Here is an 18,530-nt window from a genome sequence, read left to right as displayed (position 1 = left end):
GCTATATATTTCAGTGGTATGAAAAAGTTAAGGCACCTCTAATAATTTTCATGATTTTCTTTTATAAATCATTGGTTGTTCAGATCATCAATTTCAGTAATATATATCTTATAGCAGAGGAACACAGTGATATTTGAGAAGTGAAATGAAGTTTATAGGATTTACAGAAAGTGTGTAATAATTCTTTGAATCAAAAATAGGCAGGTGCATACAATTTTAGCATTAATTACACCTTTAGCACTAAGTACTGGAACACAAAATTAGTTTGGTAAGCTCATTTACTCTTAACCTACATACACAGGTGAATCCAATTATGAGAAAGGGTTAAGGTGCCCAATTGCAAGTTTTTCTCCTCTTTGCATCTTCTCTGAAGAGTAGAGCCTCAAAACAACTCTCATCATGGTTTAGAGGAAGGATACAAAAAGCTATCTCAGAGATTTTAGCTGTCAGTTTCCACTGTGAGGAACATAGTGAGGAAATGGAAGAACCACAGGTGACAGACCAAGAAAAATCTCAGATAAGCAGAGGAGAAGGATGGTGAGAACAGTTATAGTCAACCCACAGACCAGCTCCAAAACCTACAACATCATCTTGTTGCAGATCACTGTGTCACTGTGTATCATTCAACTATTCAGCGCTCTTTACGCAAGGAGAGGCTGTATGTGAGAGTAATGCTGAAGAAGCCTTTTCTGAGCACACGCCACAAACAGAGCCGCTTGAGGTATGCTAAAGCTAAAGCAAATTTGGACTAAAGCCAGCTTTATTTTGGAATAAAGTTCTGTGGACTGATGAAGCTAAAATTAGATTATTTGGAGGGTGGTTATTTATGCATGGAGGAAAAAGAACACAGCATTCCAAGACAAACACTTAAAGCTGCCCGCAGTAAAATTTAGTGGTGGTTCCATCATGCTGTGGGGCTGTGTGATCAGTGCAGGTACTGGGAATCTTGTTAAAGTGGAGGGTCAATATCAGCAGATTCTTGAGAACAATGTTGAAGAATCAGTGTGAAAGTTGAAGTTTAAAGCGCCAGGGCTGGATACTTCAACAAGACAACGACCCTAAACACTAAACCCTGCTCAACATCTACTAAATCATTCATGCAGAGGAGCAAGTACAACATTCTGGAATGATCATCTCAGATATATCAGATTATTGAAAATCTGTGGTGTAATTTAAAGAGGCCTGTTCATGATAAGAAACCATCAAACCTGACTGAACTGGAGATGTTTTATAAAGAAGAATGATCCAAAATACCTTCAACCAGAAGCCAGACTCTCATTGGAAATTGTAGGAAGCGTTCAGAGGCTGGTATTTCTGCAAAAGGAGGATCTACTAAATATTAATGTCATTTTTCTGTTGGTGTTCCCAAATTTATGAACCTACCTAATTTAGTTTAAAGAATTATTGCTCACTTTCTGTAAATCCTATAAACTTCATTTCACATCTTAAATATCTCTGTGTTTATCTGCTATATGATATATTTAACTGAAATTGTTGATCTGAACAACCAATGATTTATAAAGGAAAATCATGAAAATTGTCAGGGATGCCCAAACTTTATTGATTGAGGTCATGTAGTGTACCGCCTTGGGATGCTCAGAGTTCCACCAGTAGTACCATACCACAGTTTGAGAAATACTGACCTACAGTTGCAGGAAAAAGTATGTGAAACCTTTGGGATTACTTGGATTTCTGCATAAATTGGTCATTAAATGTGTTCTGATCTTCATCTAAGTCACAAACATAGACAAACACAGTCTGTTTAAGCCAATACCACACAAAAAATATATGTTTGCATGATTTTATTGAACACAACATGTTAACATTCACAGTGAGGGGAAAAAAGTATGTAAACCTTTGGATTTAATAACTGGTTGACTCTCCTTTGGCAGCAAAAACCTCAACCAAACGTTTCCTGTAGTTACAGATCAGACCTGCACAACAGTCAGGAGGAATTTTGGATCATTCCTCTCCACTAAACTTGGGATATCTGGTGTGAATCGCTCTCTTGAGGTCATGATGCCACAGCATCTCAATTGGGTTGAGGTCAGGACTCTGAAGGCGTATTTTCTTCTGTTGAAGTCATTCGGATGTTGATTCACTTCTATGTTTTGGGTCGTTGTCCTGTTGCATCATCCATCCTCTGTTGAACTTCAGTTGGTGGAGAGATGGTTTTAAGTTTTATTATGGTTTTAAATATATTTTTTGTGTGGTATTAGTTTATGCAGACTGTGTTTGTCTATTGTTGTGACTAGGATGAAGATCAGAACACATTTAGTGACCAATTTAGCAGAAATCCAAATAGTCCCTAAGGGTGCACATACTTTTTCCTGCAACTGTATATAGTTCACTGAATGCCTTTCATAAAGCCTAAATTTCCTATAAATCATAAACAAATACTATAAACAAAGCTTTTATCTGCACAGTTTAACACGTTTTAGAAATGCTCATTTTTTCAGTGACCAAATCCTTGTTTTTGTATAAACTGGAGGGCAAAATGCAGACAAAAAAGTATCCGGATACGTGCGGATAGGGCCTCCAGAACCGAGTAAAGGAAGCACTGTTCTAAATAAAACACTGAAGTTGTTTAGGCTAAAGGTTTTCTGATGTGGTGATAATGGCATGTTTAACCCAGGCCTACAAAGCATTACTTTAGAGTCCAGAGATCTCTAAGACACCTCTTACAGATAATGCCTACAATAACATGGAGTTTTATTGTGAAATGACAACACACTATTGACAGCCATTCAATTCAACACACTCTGGTTTGAATAGCCCCCCCTTTGGTACAACAGGGGGCCTCCACTTCCCTTTCACAAAGCAGCTTAACAGACTCCATAATATGCAAGCAGGAGTTAACAGCTACAGGAACAACTTCCTTAGAGTCTGAGGAAGATACGCTGAGAGGAACAAAGAGCCCAGAGAGGAACCCATCCTCTTCTGGACAACAGCAGATAATGGAATTCTTATTACAAGTAGTTCTGGTTTACAACTGCTAATGTGAACTATTTTGTCAAGGATATGGTGGACTACTGATTATGTGCAGAGGGTACACATACAGCGAGGGGGCAAACTTAAATGAAAACTTTTTAGAGGTTCTTTTAAGGGCTGTATATATCAGAGTTTCATTCTGATAGACACTTTTAACCAGGAAAAAAAACAAAACATTTTAGACACTCAATCATGAAAGGAGAGTGCACTCAAGCGTATTAAGTAAAAACAAAACAAAACAACGATTTTAAAAAGTCAATTAAAAGTTTTCTATCCTCAGTGTGAAGAAGTGATAATGAGATATACCTGTCTTTGCATACATTTTCAGAGTTAGGGGCAATTTCATTTAATTTAATTTGATATCCTTTTATTTTAACCCATAAATTAAAGTGTGCAATAGCTTGAATGTTAAGCAAAAGGCAAAGAGAAGAAGAATCTCCTGTGAGATTTGTGCTGTGCAGAGTTTGAATGTTTAAAAGAAAAGCTAATGAATGAAAAACGTGTTGAATTTAAATTTTACTGAATAAAATTACTCTTTAACTTTATTAAAGTGTGCTCACTGGTATGTGTGTGTGTGTGTGTTTGTGTGTTCACTGCAAAGATGGGTTTAAAAGTGGAGGCTATATTCCATCTGTGCCCAGCACAAATGTAGTAGGTTTATATCGCCACCAAAAAAAGGTCACACACTCTAACATTTCATTGGACTGCCTTTAGCTTTGATTTCAATACACATTCGCTGTGGCACTGTTTTGATAAGCTTCTGCAATGTCACAAGATTTATATCAATCCAGTGTTGCATTAATTTTTCACCAAGATCTTGCAGCAGCATTGATGATGGTAGAGTCTGACCGCTGCTCAAAGCCTTCTCAATCCCAAAGATTCTCAATGAGGTTAAGATCTGGACTCTGTGGTGAACTCTCTCAATCCATGTGTGAAAATGATGATCTCATGCTTCCTGAATCACTCTTTCACAATTCCAGCCCCATGAATCCTGGTATTGTCATCTTGGAATATGGCCGTGTTCATCAGGGAGGGAAAAATCCATTGATGGAATGACCTGGTCAGCTGATCTCATTCTTAGACCTAATCGACTGCAGCAACCCCAGATCATTTGCTTAGTTAAATCCAGGTGGGATTTTTTTTTTTTGGCAGGCAGTGTAGTATGGTCAATATAAAATAAATGAAATAACAAATTAGTAGCTGTCATTAGCAACGCACCAAAGTTAGAACACACCTGACTTATTATTGTCCTTATAATAGCAAAGACACACTGATCAAGACGCCCTAAATCAAGACATAATCGCTAATATAGGGTCTTAAATGTTTTGTCTGCTCATTTAGTACACTTTAAATAAATTGGTGAACAAAAACGTTCTGAAAATGGACTTTTCTGAGCTTATATGGACTTCTTGTCTTGTTTCTGTGAGAAGGTTTACTTGTAACACTGTGTTCAAACTAATGCTACCTTATGGAGACCGTATTCCCTGTTGAGAAAGAAAAAACATCTTAGCTGTGAGGCCAGCATAGAGTCTATCCTCAATTAAGTTTGATGGTTTAGCTGGTCTACAAACATGATCAACCTGACCAAGTTAATAAACTAGTATGACCAAGCTTGACCATGCTAGTTCACAAGCATGACCAAAATGACTATTCCAATGGACCAGCATGACCTACATTGATAAATATCTGTGGTTCCACTTTAAAATAAGACTATCTTTATAAAGGGTTTATAAATGGTTTACAATTCGTATATTAATGGTTACTAATCAGGTTGTAAAGGACTTAAAAATCATTAATAATCAGTTATAACACATACGTAGAAAGATCAACAATATAGATGGCTGTGGGTTCACTACTTGGCAAACAACAGGTCATTGTTGCCCTTTCTACGTATGTGTTATAACTGATTATTAATGATTTCTAAGGCATTTACAACCTTATTTAGTAACAATTAATAAACTAATTGTAAACCATTTATAAACCCTTTATAAAGATAGTCTGATTAACAAGCTAGCTTGGCTAATTAAAGACGAGCTAGAGACCAGCTTCCCTCTATAGACAGTTAACAGCAAAGGCATTTTTCTGCAGTGGTAAGCTATATGTTTTATGAAGTTTTTAGTTGGAATCTGGAGAGATACTGTACTACGTCTCACATTTCAGTTGTACTGAACCAGGCAAAGAACCAATTATAAATTAATGGAGACATCCAGTGTGAAAACAGATTGCGAAATTAATTTAGTGAAAATCTATGAATATTATAGAGATATTTTCAGCAACAGCTGGAATTAATGCATTTCCACAGAATTCATTTAACATTTTGTGACCTATTTGTTAGTGCTCAGTCAGGGAGCATTGCCTAAAAGAGCTGGATTTTTTAAACGCCAGCTATTCAACAAAAGTTTCATGTTCAGCTACACCCCAAGTCCATTTCACACCAGATTTCTCCTTTAAAATGGGTCTTTGAGTTGGCATGGAGTAAGGTAGGACAAGATTCTCTTAAACTAGGGTCATGGAGGCCCACAGATGAGAGTTTTTACTGCTCAAACACTCTTGATTCAGTTAGTCAGTTAGTTGGCAGTTGATGAATTTGAGCAGGAAACACAGCAAACCATGTTGGATACAGGTCTGTGTTGGCTTTTTCCTTAAGTGAAGAGTTTCCTTACACAAGGGATTCACTTAAGTGTGTTGCATAAAATCTCTCAGACAGCTCACTTAACTCAGGGGTTTACTGCAGTAACTGTAGGTGTACTACAATGAAGTTCCACTGTATCCATCCACCACAATAACCTTTCACTATTAGAGAGCCAGTGTCGCTAATGTATTGATTTTTTTCCCTAGATTTAGCAACTTTTGAGAACCACTTCATGTATTATATATAAAAAAGTGATTACAAAATCTCTCAAAAAAACTCACTTATATAAACAGTACAGTTTCTCCTACTTTACGTTTAGTTTATTCAGATTTTTTAAATTAGTTAAACATATCTGTGGCATCTGTCGCACTCGCCCGTATTCTCAGTTTTTCACGAGTTAAGGGAAGGTTTTGGGTCCCTTAGATAATTATATTAGGGAATAGACCATTAAAGGACCTTATGCAACACTTGAGGAATTACTTAACCCTCTTTGACATGAATTATATATTTTTTATACATTTTTGAATCTTGGGAGTCACCGTGGATATATTCAGCAAACTTCAGTTTAAATTTTGACTTTTGCTTTTGAATCCGGTGATTCAAAAGCAAAACACGCAAGGTAGAAGAGGTTTCCAGGACCACAGATGAGAAACACTTCTATGGAGTGAATATTGTGCCAAAAGTTTTACACAAAAAAATTTAATCTGCAATAAAAATTTTAAAAATCAAAGGTAAGAATTGTATGTTGCAAATTCAAAAGAGAAAAAAATATATATCAAATATATATTTTCAAATATACTTGGTTACTTTATTATCCTTTGCAGTTATTTTAAATAAAAAAAAGCTTGGATTTTGTCAGTCAATTTTCTGTGTGTTGTTTTGGATTTTTCTGCTAAAGGCATCTGAGTTTTGGCACAGTTCTGACGGTAAATATAAATAAACATATCGTTTGTATAAAATGTAATTGGAAAAAGTATCTGCTGCTGTTGTGCACTGGAAGCTGTTCTCTCCCGTGTTTGGAAAAACGCTTGAAACTGGTGAATTTGGTGAATTTGAGCAGGAAACACACTAAACTATATTAGATACAGGAGTGTGTTGACTTTTCCCTTAAGTATAAATACTAAGAAAAGAGTTTCCCTAACCCAAGGGATCCACTCAAGTGTGTTGCATAAAATCCCTCAGACGAATCTCATGGGTAACGCTTACTTTTAAAATTAAGGGCTTTTATTTAAAAAGTCAGAGAGGAAAAAATAAAATAAGAATGTACTATAATAAAAAGTTCATTTAGGAATGCATTGAATACTGAATTATTAAATGAATTTATTGAAAAGATATAGAAAGTTAACCCTTATTTGGGTCACTTTTGACCCATGTTGTGTATCAAATGGTTAAGGCAACCTTAATATTTAAGAGGTTTCTCTTAAACATTTTTTTTCTTCAACACACTTTTCTATAAGGGATTTTTAAGGGCAGTCTTAAAGCTGTCATTCTTCTAAAATCCATTTTTATTATGTTTTTGTGGAATACTATTTCTCTGAGTTGTATATGCATGCTGATGCTGCATATGAAACTATTTCTTAGCCTCCCATTGGATTTTATGATATAGTGCGGACTCTGGGGCTTCGATATGGTGAAACTGCCCAAGAATCTAGTTTCCAAGAGTTTAGTAGTGTTAGTTTAGCTGAGAGAAACACAGCCGCGGAGAGAGAGCGCCACCGGGGCGGGTAGTCTGGGCTCGGCTCACGGTGTTGATAACAGAGACTGTAAAAAAGATGGACGTCGTGTCGCTGTTCCCATTCACTCAATGAAAATGAAGCCAAAATCTTCCTCTATGTTGGCAATCCTGAAACCAGAGTCTGCGCAGTAGAGACCAGAGGAGGGAGAAAGACTGTGTAGAGACAGAGCACTCATTTAAATAAACCCGCCCCTGAGGGCTACCTTGACAGAGCTCACACAGTCTATGGTCCCACCCATACAGTCATTGGTCCCACCCCGGCTAGGTGTAACCCAGCCCTTTAACAATAACCACACCTTTATGAATAAAGCTGAATAACGTTTTAAAAAACAAATTCTGTGGGGATATAAAAATGCTGTTGCATTTAAATTATGGAGGTAGAATTACAGTATATTGGAAAAAAAACGTGAAAGTTGTCTGTTTTGCCATTGAAACCTATGGGGATGGGTGGGGTTTCACAGCTTTCTGCAACCGAACAGCAGGGAGCGCCCGACCTGTGGTGACTTCACTTTTGAGAGACGATGCTCTGTCCAGCTATACACAGTCTATGGTTAATAACGTTTCTCGGTCGCGGGGAGAGAGCGCCGCCAGGGCAGGCAGTCTGAGCTCGCCTCGCGGAGCTAATAACGCTTCTTGGCCACGGGGGCGCTCGAGTCTGATGTTAAGTGAAGTTTAAGGGTTAAATTCACGCTGAATCTTTATAACTAAGGTCGTATCTCTGAAAACATTTTGTTCTTTAAGTTTTGGAGCTGTAAAATTGACTGTGGGCTGAAGGCAGGTAGATGTTTTCAGCTGCAGTGCTGTTAGCCAATCAGAGGCTATATAACTGCATGTATGAATATTTATGAGCAAGAGCCAAAAACTGTCTTTCTTCAGAGACCTCTAATTCAGTGATCTAAATCAGGGCTAAATAGAAACACCTGAGCCCTTTTTTTCCCCCGCATAAATCAGCTTACATGGCATTCATTCATACTCGACACCACAACTAGACATTTTAAAATGAGTGAAAAAACGATGGAATGAGACCTTTAAATTAATTTTTTGCAAAAATATAGAAAGTTAACCCTTAGCTGGGTCACTTTTGACCCATGTTGTGTATCAAAGGGTTATGGGAGCTTCAATATTTAAGGGGGCATTTAATATAAGGGTTTCCCTTAAGAAAGCCTTTAGATAACACAAAACAAACATTTTTTTCCATAATAAGGAATTGTTAAGAGCAATCTTAAGAGAAACAATTCTCTTAGAATGAATTTTATGCAACCAGGTACTGGAATGAACTGATTCAATAAGGTTTATCAGCTATGACCCTCATTATTTCAGCTATAACTCTGAAAGCAGAGGAATGTTCTGTGAGATTTAACTGAGATATCCAGAGAATCCAGGTAATGCTTTTCACACCGGCTCAGTGCTTTTGACTTTAAAGCACTTTGGGGCATTTAGGGATTAACTATTGTTTTGTGTCAACTTCTCTTCCCGCCCCCATTTCTCCTCCTTCAGTCAGGCAGTGAGGAGGGAGGAACCCCCGGGGAGTCCTCCAAACTTTCCTCCTCACTCTCTCCCTCGTTTCTCCTCACTCCTCTAACTCTCCGCAGGTCTGTGGGATGTTCAGTGGGGTTTCTCGAAGCTGTGGGGAGGTTTAGCTCGGCCGGACTGCGCTCTCTCTCTGTGGTTCTGCGGGTTATGTGGGTTTGAGTCGGTCAGTGATGGCCTGCAGCGGGTTTTCTGTGTTAGCTCTTGTGTTTTTGTGGAGTTTTTGTGGAAGTCCAGCAGCTTCTCAGCAGCACCGACACGGCAACAAGTGAGTAACTTTACTAACCTACAGCTGCAGCAGCGCAGAACTAACTGCTAAAGGGGTTAAAGTGAACCTACCTCAACTACTTCACATTTAGCTGCTATGTTAACTGACTGAACTGTTGTGGTAAGGCTAACAGGTCCCCTGATAGCAAAGAACATTAAATAAACGTTCATTTTAAGGTTCTACAATATATTTTTGTGTTTAATAATGGATAAACAACCTTAAAACAACCATTATTTAACACTGCCTAATAGGCACTGGTGTTACAATTCTGACATTGAATCAACCTTCATTTAAATGTTTTGAATGGTTTCCCTGAGAGAAAAGAACATTGAATAAACCTTTTTTTTTTGGTTAATAATGGAAAAACAACCTTAAAGGGACTTTTACTTAACATTGCCTAATAGGCACTGGTTAGTGTCAAAATTCTGACATTGAATCAGCATTCAATTAAATGTTTTGAATGGTTGCCCTTGCAGAAAAAAACATTGATTAAGCATATTTTTTTGGTTCCACAACCTATTGTTTTTGGTTGAAAAAGGAAAAACAACCTTAAAACAAGCTTCATTTAACATTGCCTAATAGACATTGGTTAGTGTTCAAATTCAGACATTGAATTAATGTTCTCTTAAATGTTTTGAATAGTTTCCCTGAGAGAAAAGAGCATTAAACCAATGTAATTTTTGTTAATAATGGACAAACTACCTTAAAATAAACTTTATTTAACATTGCCTAATAGGCATTGGCTCTTTGTAAAATTCTGATGTTAAATTAACATTCATTTAAATGTTTTAAAGGGTTTCCTTGACAGAAAAGATTATTGAATAAACATATTTTTTGTTCCACAACATATTTTCTTGTTAATAATGGAAAAATAACCTTGACAGAAAAGTACATTAAATAAACATGATTTTTGGGTAATAATGGAAAAACAACCTTAAAACAACCCTTATTTATCATTGCGTAGTAGGCATTTTATAATTCTGACATTGAATTATTGTTCATATAAATGTTTTAAATAGTTTCCCTGACAGACAAGAACATTGAATGAACATAATCCTTTGATTCCACAGCATATTTATTTGGTTATAAATGGAAAAACAACTTTAAAACAACCCTTATTTAACATTGCCTAGTAGGCACTGGTGTTAGAATTCTGACATTGAATCAATGTTCATTTAAATGTTTTGAATGGTTGCCCTGACAGAAAGACCATTGAATAAACAAGATTTGTTTCCACATTTTTTTGTTAATAATGGAAAAACTACCTTAAAATATCCTTTATTTAACATCGCCTAATAGGCATTGGTTAGTGTCAAAAATTCTGATATTGAATTATTGTGAATTTAAATGTTTGTATAGTTTTTCTGACAAAAAATAACATTAAATAAACATAATGTTTGATTCCACAGCAAACAGTATGTTTTTTGGTAAATAATGGAAAAATTACCTTAAAAACTTTATTCAACATCGCCTAATAGGCATTGGTTTTAGTGTTTAAATTCTAACATTAAATCAGTGTGAAAAATAGATTGCCTGACAGAAAATAACAATAAATAAACTTTTTTTTTTTCGTTAACAAATTGGGTACAAGATAAAGACATGCTCAGGCAGTTTCTTCTATGCAATGTGGCAAAATATATTAAAATGTGTGAAAACTTGTGTTCTATTTTGATTTCGGGCAAAAAGTAACTTCAGTGCATTCCTAATTTGTACAAGTTTTTTTTATAGTTCTACATTCTGAACTAAATTCAAGTCCTATATAAATCAATGATAACTTATCACTATTTAAAACTACACAAGCAGTATGTCTTCCTGGTTATGTGAATAGTCAGAAATTCTTTGTAGATTGTAGATAGATCTGAAGTTGTTACTAGTACACATATTAAAAGTAGCTAATATCTAAAATGACAGTTTCTTCTAGTAAAGCTGAGTAGACAGAGATCAGTAATTATCAGTTTTTTATTTAGGATTGTATCTCTTCTGTCATTTTAGATTAAAACAGCATACCAGTTATCTCTCAGCCCAGAGTTCTAGTCTATTCCTGATGAATGGGGGGTGTTGAGATAATAAAGCTGAGATGCTCAGGTCACTGTCGCTTGAGTAATTGATATGTTTGACTTCTTGCCAGTACTTGACTGTACTGGTGTGAGGCTGAAGTGTCTGTGGTTTGTCTGTATGTTGTTCATCCAGGCCTGCTGATAGTATTAGCTGTGGGAAAGAGATGAGATGGAGACTGCAGGGTTGAGCTGTGGGCTCCAGGCCATCTTATCAGAGGTTATCAGTCTGGAGGTGGTGTTGAGAGAGAGTTCTGAGAGGATTTCTCGAAGTAGGGGTTTATTTTATGTAGTAATGAAATGTTGAACAATTTTGGTCTTAAGGGAGTAGATTTTTTAGTGTATTTTCCATTTTCTGTTGTGCTTTTTTCTCTTTGTTATTCGTTAAACAGAAAATTACAGTACAAAGGGCACTATTAATTAAAGCAGCAGTACATAAGATTTTTATTTTAAGTAGAAAGTACTGTATTTTTTGCACTATATAATGTGATGTATTATAGGGTGCACTATCAATTAATGTCTATTTTCTGGTCTTTTTCATATATAAGATGCACCGGATTATAAAGCACATTATGCAACACTTAGTAAGGAACAGGGGTGTCGCCAAGTTTCCCTTCTAATTCAGCAGGTCTCGCTGCTGGTTCGTGGTGGGTTAACTAAGTAAAGTAAAGCTAAGTTAAGAAAACAAAACTGTAATTATTTTAAAGTAAGACGAGCCCTGGAAGTTAACCTACACCAATTTCTCTCCTAAAAACTGTTCATTGGGTAAGCTTAGATTTTTTTTAGATTTCCACTAAGGCCGGGTGCAGCATTAGCATTAGCAGGCTACAGTCCAATATTACTCACCTCCGAATGGTGAAAGAGCCAGCACTTAACACTGGTAAGCAGCTAACGCTAATGCTGCTCCAGCAGTGCTAGCTGGGGTTGGCAGCAGACTACAGGCTAATACGATAATACTCACCTCTGAACAGCGGAATAGCTAGCATGGTTAGCGACTAATGCTAATGCTGCTCCAGCAGTGCTAGCCAGCAGGCTACAGGCTGTTAATACTCACCTCTGAAGAGCAAAAGAGCTAGCCAGTAGTGCGGTTAGTGGCTAATGCTAATACTGCTGGAGAATTAAACTGAAACTCCTGTATAACACTGCACTATAGCGGAGTGGCTTTACTGTTCCTTACAATCTGACTGGCAAAATACATATTCATAACGCATAAGTGTACTGACGTTTTTAGAGAAAATTAAAATATTTTAAGTGCACCTTATAGTGTGAAAAATACGGTATAGTAGGCCATTTTTAGACCTTTTTTCTGGCTCTAACAAACAACTTTGGTGGTTACTTGAACAACCGTGGCACTTCTAATGATGTTGTTACTACTGAAGAGCTACTGCGACCATGGAGAACAAAACAGCAAACTTTATCTGCTCATTCATGCATCATTAAACCAAAGAATTGCTGAATTAAGACTGAAGAGAGCTAGCTAGCTAATTAAGGGCACAACAGAATTCTAGCTAAAATTACCAGATTCATTCACTCTGAAAAGAGACTGCACTGCAATGCATGTTTTAAAAGTACTTTTTAGCATGCTTGGGCACTTTTACACATTCTCATCAAAAACTTACAGACTGTTACTTTAAATATATTAATATTTATAATCATTTATATGTATTTCTGCAAAAATGTGTAGCTAGGAGCATTTTTTTAAAAGACAATGTGAATAAGAATAGTTTTAATGTGTTTGAAACTCTAGGGGGTAGGTAAATATGGAGCAACAAAGTAAATGCTCCTCTCGGGCCATATTTTGTACCAATATTCAAGTATATAAAAGTAAAAATGGAAGTAGAAGGGTTTGTGTATATAATTATAGGGGTTATCGGGCAGTCTCATCCTTAGAAAGATAAGCTACCACTAATTAAACAATATGTTTAATTTTGCAGCAAAGAAAAAAGAGGCAAAAACTTTGGTATTTGAGCTTTGTAAAAAATTACTGAATTTAAAAGTAAAGCGTGATCACTAGTCTTCCAAAATAATACTTTTCTATTGTAACAGTACTTTCTACCTTAGTTAGCTAGCTAAAAAAAAGGGCACAACAGGATTTTAGCTAAAATTACCAGATGCTTTTATTTTGAAAAGAGACTGCACCACAATGCATGCTTTAAAAGTACTTTTTAGCATGCTTTGACACTTTTTTACACATTCTCATCAAAAACGTACAGACTGTTACTTTAATATATATTAATATGTATAATCATTTATATGTATTTCTGAAAAAATGTGTAGCAAGGAGCAATTTTTTTAAGACAGTGTGAATAAGAATAGTTTTTAGTTACTTGAACTTGATTTTAGGGGGTAGATAAACAGAGAGCAAAAAAAATATTTTAGGCAAAGTAAAGGCTCCTCTCGGGCCACATTTTTAACATATTCAAGTATATAAATGTAAAAATGCAAGTAGAAGGTTTTGTGTATATAATTATAGGGGTTATTGGACAGTCTCGTCCTTAGAAAGTTAAGCTACCACTGATGACTCTTTTTTTTTTTTTTTCATAAAAACAACACATTCAGATTTGCAGCAACATGACTGGCCTGTCAGAATTAAAAAGAGAAAAAAACTTTGGTCTTTGAGCTTTGTAATAAAGGTCTAAATTAAAAAGTAAAGAGTAAAAAAGAAGTTTTTCCTGATCTCTAATCTTCCAAAATAATAAGAAAGAGGTCATTTTCAGTGGATATCTTTTTTTTCCTTCCACCAACTGGACCAACTGGACGTTGGGTAGTCAACAAATGTTCAGCTTGTGTGGCACATTGAGCTAACTTATTCAGTGCTGGAACAGAACAGGGCCTGTTTATCGCAAAATTGGAAGCGTGCAATTGTCCGTAATGTCTTGGTATGCTGATGCATTAAGATTTCCCGTCACTGGAACTACAGGGCTTAGGCCAAACACTGAAAAACAACCTCACAGCATTATTTTATTATTTTTTCATCTCCTCCACCAATCTTTGCAGTTGGCAGGTAACACAGTCAGGAAGGTTACAACGCAGTCAGGCAGGTAATGTTCTCCTGGCATTCACCAAACCCAGAGTCGTCCATCAGACTGGCAGATAGAGAAGCGTGATTCCTCACTCCACAGAGCACATTTCCACTGCTGTGGAATCTGGTAGTGGTGTGCTTTACACTACTCGATCACAACGCTTGGCATTGTGCTTGGTGACGTATGCTTGCATGCAGCTGCTCGGCTGTAGATCCCATGCCATGAAGCTCCCAGTGCACAGTTTTTCTGCTGATGTTAATGCCAGAGGAGGTTTGGAGCACTGCACTGCAGTTATTGAGTCAAAAGAGCTTTTGGTGACTTCTGTAACTTTACATGACCTGACACTTTATGGCTGAGTTGCTTTGGCTCTTAAATGCTTCCACTTTTCAATTTTACCACTTCCAGCTGACGATATTGACGGTATTAAAGAACTTGTTGCACTGGTGGCATCCGTTTGAAGCACCATGCTGGAATTTCTGATTGCTAATCGGATCATATTCGGGAGTTGTACTCCGGCTGTATATTCACAGAAAGCTTTTTTTGTATTTCTGACTTAAGGTGTGTAAGTTTGTAAGTTAAGTAAAGCTAAGCTAAGTAAACAAAATTGTAATAAAAAAGACTTTCTTTTAAAGTCAAGCAAGCGCTGGATGTTAATCTACACTAATTTTTTTTTTCTGAAAACTGTTTATTTTAGTGAGTGAAGCACTTCCATTTATTTCAAGCTTGGCTTCCTGAATTTAATTAGCATTAGCGGCTAACCACTCTAGCAGTGCAAGAAGGGGGTAACAGCAGGCTCCAGGCTCATAATACACACCTCTGAACAGGGAAACAGCGGTTACTGGCTAATGCTAATACTGCTGCAGCCTTGGTGCTGGAGAACTAAACTGAAACTCCTGTATAAGGCTGTACTTCAGCAGAGTGGATTTACTGCTCCTTATAACCTGACTGTTAAATTTCCTACATGAGACACGCTGGATTAAAAGGCGCACTGATGATTTTTGGGAAAATAAAAGTGCGAAAAATATAGCAAAAAAATATTTTGCTATTTTAAGCAAAAAGATGAACTTATACTGACCTCGATTGGTATTGGCGACAGTGAGATTGGAAGTGAGATACCCACCCAAGATGGCGGCGCGTTAACACGCAGCGGCTGCTCCGGGTCCGTTAAATGGTGCTTTAGTGTTACTATTTGTCGTTTTTTCCGTTTATTTCCTGCAAATATGTGCATCGGAACACCCGTGCACATGTTCTACCACCGCCAGACCCTGCTACAGTGGAGAAATCAGCCAGAAAACACGCTACCGGACGAGGTTCTGCAGACGCTACTTGAGCTTAGCCTGCTAAGAGACCCAGGCCGCCAGCCCGCGGTGTTTCCTGACGCCGGAGCCCAGCGGAAGTGCCATCGCAAGTGGTGCGAGTGTAAGCGGAAGCGCGGAAAGAGAGCCGGGATCCGCGCGAGGCTAAAGGCTAGTCCTAGCCGGCCGGCTATACCATCGCTCTTTCTGGCAAACGTCTGTTCCCTTGACAATAAACTGGACTACATCCGACTCCAGCGAACAACCCAGCGTGAGTTCAGAGACTGCTGTGCTTTGGTTTTTGTGGAATCGTGGCTGAACGACAACATTCCGGACAGCGCCATTCAGCTAGCCGGGCTAACCACGTTCAGAGCGGATAGGAGCCGGGAAGACCCGCGGTGGAGGCGTGTGTGTTTACATCAACACGGAATGGTGTAACAACGCTGTGACTGTCGCCAAACACTGCTCTCGGCTGGTGGAGTTCCTGATAGTCAAGTGCAGACCTTTTTATTTAGTACGGGAGTTCTCCGCCGTGCTAATAGCTGCTGTCTACATCCCACCCAGCGCTAGCATTGGTGCTAATGCTAAAGAGGCTCTGTGTGAACTCTATCGGTCTATCAGCGATCTGCAGAACAAACACCCAGACGGACTGTTTATTATTGCCGGAGATTTCAACCACGCAAATCTCAAGTCAGTGCTCCCTAAATTCCATCAACATGTGGACTTTGCAACGAGAGGAGCGAGCGCGCTGGATCTTGTTTACACAAACATCCCCAGCGCGTACCGGGCGGAGCCCCGCCCCCACCTCGCGTTCTCGGACCACATGTGTGTTCGGCTGACTCCAATATACACCCCACTCATCAGACGCTCCAGACCAGTTCAGAAGCAGGTGAAAACCTGGCCGGCAGGCTCCATCTCTGCCCTTCAGGACTGTTTTGAGTGCACTGCATGGGACATGTTTAGGGAGGCTGCTACTGAAGGCAATTCTGTTGATTTGGAGGAGTATGCAGCATCAGTCACTGGCTACATCAGCAAGTGTATTGATGATGTCACTGTCTCCAAGACCATCACTACACGCCCAAACCAGAAGCCTTGGATGACTGCTGAGGTACGTGCGCTGCTGAGGACCCGCGACTCCGCCTTCAGAGTGGGTGACAAGGTGGCCCTGAGGAAAGCGAGAGCCGACCTGTCAAGAGCCATCAGAGAGGCAAAGCGTGCACACGCCCAGAGAATCCACAGCCACTTCAAGGACACGGGTGACGTGCGGCGTATGTGGCAGGGCATCCAGGCAATCACCAACTACAGGACAATGCCACCGTCCTGTGAACGTGATGCCTCCCTCCCTGATGCCCTGAACAACTTTTATGCACGGTTTGAGGCACAAAACAACACAATGGCGAGAAAGACCATGCCCAAGCCGGACGAGCAGGTGTTGTGCCTGACTGCAGTGGATGTGAGGAACACTCTGCGCAGAGTCAACCCACGAAAAGCTGCAGGACCAGACAACATCCCCGGCAGAGTGCTCAGGGAGTGCGCAGACCAGCTGACAGATGTTCTCACGGACATCTTCAACATCTCCCTGTGCAGCGCCACTGTCCCAACGTGCCTCAAGTCCACCACCATCGTTCCAGTGCCGAAGAAGTCCACAGTGTCCTGCCTCAATGACTACCGTCCCGTTGCACTTACACCCATCATCATGAAGTGCTTCGAGAGGCTAGTCATGAGGAACATCAAGACATGACTGCCCTCTTCACTGGACCTCCTGCAGTTTGCGTATCGTCCCAATCGCGCCATCACCACCACCCTTCATCTCTCCCTCACCCACCTGGAGAAGAAGGACACTTACGTCAGAATGCTGTTTATAGACTTCAGTTCAGCATTCAACACCATCATCCCACAGAACCTCTTCAGGAAGCTAAGCTCGCTCGGCCTCAACACCCCCCTCTGCAACTGGATCCTGGACTTTCTGACAGGGAGACCCCAGTCAGTCCGGTTCGGGGGCAGCACCTCCAGCACCATCACACTGAACACGGGGGCCCCCCAGGGCAGTGTCCTGAGTCCTCTGCTGTTCACCCTGCTGACTCATGACTGTGCTGCAAAACACAGTTCTAACAGCTTTATCAAGTTTGCCGATGATACAACCGTGCTGGGTCTCATCACCAAAGGCGACGAGTCAGCATACAGAGAGGAGGTGCAGCGGCTGACAGACTGGTGTACAGTCAACAACCTTCACCTGAATGTGGACAAGACAAAGGAAATGGTTGTTGACTTCAGGAGAGCACAACACACCCACTCTCCACTCAACATCGACAGGTCCTCGGTGGAGATTGTTAAGAGCACCAAGTTCCTTGGTGTCCACTTAGCAGATAACCTCACCTGGACCCTGAACACCAGCTCTACAGCCAAGAAAGCCCAGCAGCGTCTCTACTTCCTCCAGAAGCTGAGAAAGGCCCGTCTCCCTCCACCCATCCTCACACTCTTCTATAGAGGGATCATTGAGAGCATCCTGAGCAGCTGCATCACTGCCTGGTTTGGGACCTGCACCGTCTCTGACCGCAAGACCCTCCAGCGTATTGTGAGGACAGCTGAGAGGATCATCGGCGTCTCTCTCCCCTCCATCACGGACATTTACACCACCCGCAGCATCCGCAAAGCAACCAGCATTGTGAATGACCCCACTCATCCCTCACACGAACTGTTCTCCCTCCTGCCTTCGGGAAGAAGGTACCACAGCATCCGGTCCAGCACGACCAGATTCTGCAACAGCTTCTACCCCCAAGCCATCAGACTCCTCAACTGCAGAGACTGAACTGATGGTTTTTCTGTACATGCACACACACTCTTACCCCACTTACCCCAGAAAATGGAAAGCACTAAAAAACCCTACTACCTCACTGGACTCTATTGCACACTGTGTAATAGAGGTAATTACTACCTCACTGGTCTTTTTTGCACACTTTTTGCACACTGCATAATTTGCACACTGTCTTGTTATTTATTAT

The 18,530-nt window shown here is 39.5% G+C and overlaps 1 protein-coding gene across 1 annotated transcript in view; it reads left to right on the top strand.

Annotated features, from left to right (window-relative positions):
• Positions 1 to 8,896: 8,896 nt before the first annotated feature.
• emilin2a (elastin microfibril interfacer 2a) overlaps positions 8,897 to 18,530 on the top strand; it is a 45,021-nt gene continuing 35,387 nt past the window's right edge. Inside the window, exon 1 of the mRNA XM_022678039.2 lies at positions 8,897 to 9,156. Coding sequence (XP_022533760.2) covers positions 9,062 to 9,156 — 95 coding nt within the window. The 5' untranslated portion in view covers positions 8,897 to 9,061. The remainder of the gene's footprint in view (positions 9,157 to 18,530) is intronic.

Source organism: Astyanax mexicanus, chromosome 8 (assembly GCF_023375975.1).
Source record: "Astyanax mexicanus isolate ESR-SI-001 chromosome 8, AstMex3_surface, whole genome shotgun sequence".
NCBI classification, from domain to species: Eukaryota; Metazoa; Chordata; class Actinopteri; order Characiformes; family Acestrorhamphidae; genus Astyanax; species Astyanax mexicanus.
This window is presented reverse-complemented; position numbering and strand designations above follow the sequence as displayed.